Raw genomic sequence first — 1875 nt, 5'->3', positions numbered from 1 at the left:
AAAAAAAAAAGAAAGAAAGAAAGAAAACTGGCTGGGCACAGTGGTTCACGCCTGTAATCCCAGCACTTTGGGAGGCTGAGGCAGATAGATCACAAGGTCAGGAGATCAAGACCATCCTGGCCAACGTGATGAAACCCCGTCTCTACTAAAAATATAAAAATTAGCTGGGCGTGGTGGTGCACGCTTATAATCCCAGCTACTTGGGAGGCTGAGGCAGGATAATCGCTTGAACCAGGTAGTAGGAGGTTGCAGTGAGCCAAGATCGTGCCACTGCGCTTCAGCCTGGTGACGAAGTGAGACTCTATCTCAAAAAAAAAAGAAAAGAAAAGAAAACTGACGTTGGACTGGGTAAGGTGGCTCAAGCCTGTAATTCCAGCACTTTGGGAGGCTAAGACAGGGAGATGGCTTGAGCTCAGGATTCTGAGACCAGCCTGGGCAACACAGTGAAGCCCTACTTCAAAAAAAAAAAAAGAAAAGAAAAAGAAAATTAGCCAGGTAGTAAATGAGTATAGTCCTAGCCCTGGGGAGACTGAGGCTAGAGGATCACTTGAGTCCAGGAAGCAGAGGTTGCTGTCAGCTGAGACCATGCCACTGCATTCCAGCCTGGGTGTCAGAGTAAGACCCTGTCTCAAAAATAAATAAACAATTTTTTTTTTTTTAAATAAGGTTAAAAGCTTTATAGTTTTCCTTAAAGTCTTGAAGATTAGTGTGTACTACACAATGAGTAGTATTCAAACATGGAATGCTTTAACCATTGATAAGGTTTTCAACCTTGTGATAGAGTAGGTGAAAATTATAGTTACTTAAGCAAAGGGCGCTTACTCTCTTAATGTAACATTAAATGGAGACTAAATTATTTAATTTGCAGATAATTTTAGAACTCCATAAATAAGGTCCCAACTTGCAGCAGTCTTACTTCTTCAATGTGGACACTTCCTTTATCTCTCTTTTTTTATTTTTATTTTTTTTTTGGAGACAGAGTTTTACTCTTATTGCCCACGCTGGAATGCAACAGGATGATCTTGGCTCACCAAAACCTCCACCTCCCAGGTTCAAGTGATTCTCCTGCCTTAGCCTCCTGAGTAGCTGGGATTACGTAATAGGCATGCACCACCACTCCTGGCTAATTTTATATTTTTAGTAGAGGTGGGGTTTCTCCATGTTGGTCAGGCTGGTCTCAAACTCCCGACCTCGGGTGATCTGCCCACGTCAACCTCCCAAAGTGCTGGGATTATAGGCGTGAGCCACCTCAACCAGCCTTCCTTTATCTCTTAATCATACCTAACAAGTAAATGCTACCCAAATATTTCAGTTTTTGTCTATAACCTGGAAGCTTTCCTAACTAGGGTTCACAACATAGGATAAGGGATTACTATACCTTGAAGTAGTTTGTCAAGCTCTTTAGAGCCAGTAGTAATCTGTATGATCTCTGACCGCCTTTGGTGGAATTCAGTTGCAGTGGTGAAACCCATTGGAACTAATTTGGCTGCTTCAGCCTGGGAAAAATAAGAAATGTTAAATCAACAAAACAATATTCCTTACCAGAGTGATCTAAAGGGCTATAATATGTGTGTGTGTGTGTGTGTGTGTGTGTGTGTGTGTGTGTGTGTGTGTGTGTGTATATATATATATATATATATATATACACACTAGTAAAACAAGAATCAGGTATACAATGGGAAGAGAAAACATCTAACAAAAATACCAGGCCGAGTTCTATTTAGAAAATCATAGGCCAGGCGCGGTGGCTCACGCCTATAATTCCAGCACTTTGGGAGGCCGAGGTGGGTGGATCACGAGGTCAAGAGATCGAGACCATCCTGGTCAACATGGTGAAACCCCGTCTCTACTAAAACTACAAAAAATTAGCTGGGC

The 1875-nt window shown here is 42.0% G+C and overlaps 1 protein-coding gene across 1 annotated transcript in view; it reads right to left on the bottom strand.

The window, feature by feature from the left end:
* RAD51 (RAD51 recombinase) overlaps window positions 1-1875 on the bottom strand; it is a 41845-nt gene that overhangs the window by 26501 nt on the left and 13469 nt on the right. The window contains exon 5 of the mRNA XM_017530966.2: window positions 1379-1496. Coding sequence (XP_017386455.1) covers window positions 1379-1496 — 118 coding nt within the window. The remainder of the gene's footprint in view (window positions 1-1378; window positions 1497-1875) is intronic.

Source organism: Cebus imitator, unplaced genomic scaffold, assembly GCF_001604975.1.
Source record: "Cebus imitator isolate Cc_AM_T3 unplaced genomic scaffold, Cebus_imitator-1.0 Scaffold70, whole genome shotgun sequence".
NCBI classification, from domain to species: Eukaryota; Metazoa; Chordata; class Mammalia; order Primates; family Cebidae; genus Cebus; species Cebus imitator.
The sequence above is the reverse complement of the archived record's forward strand: the minus strand, read 5'-3'. Positions and strand labels throughout refer to the sequence as shown.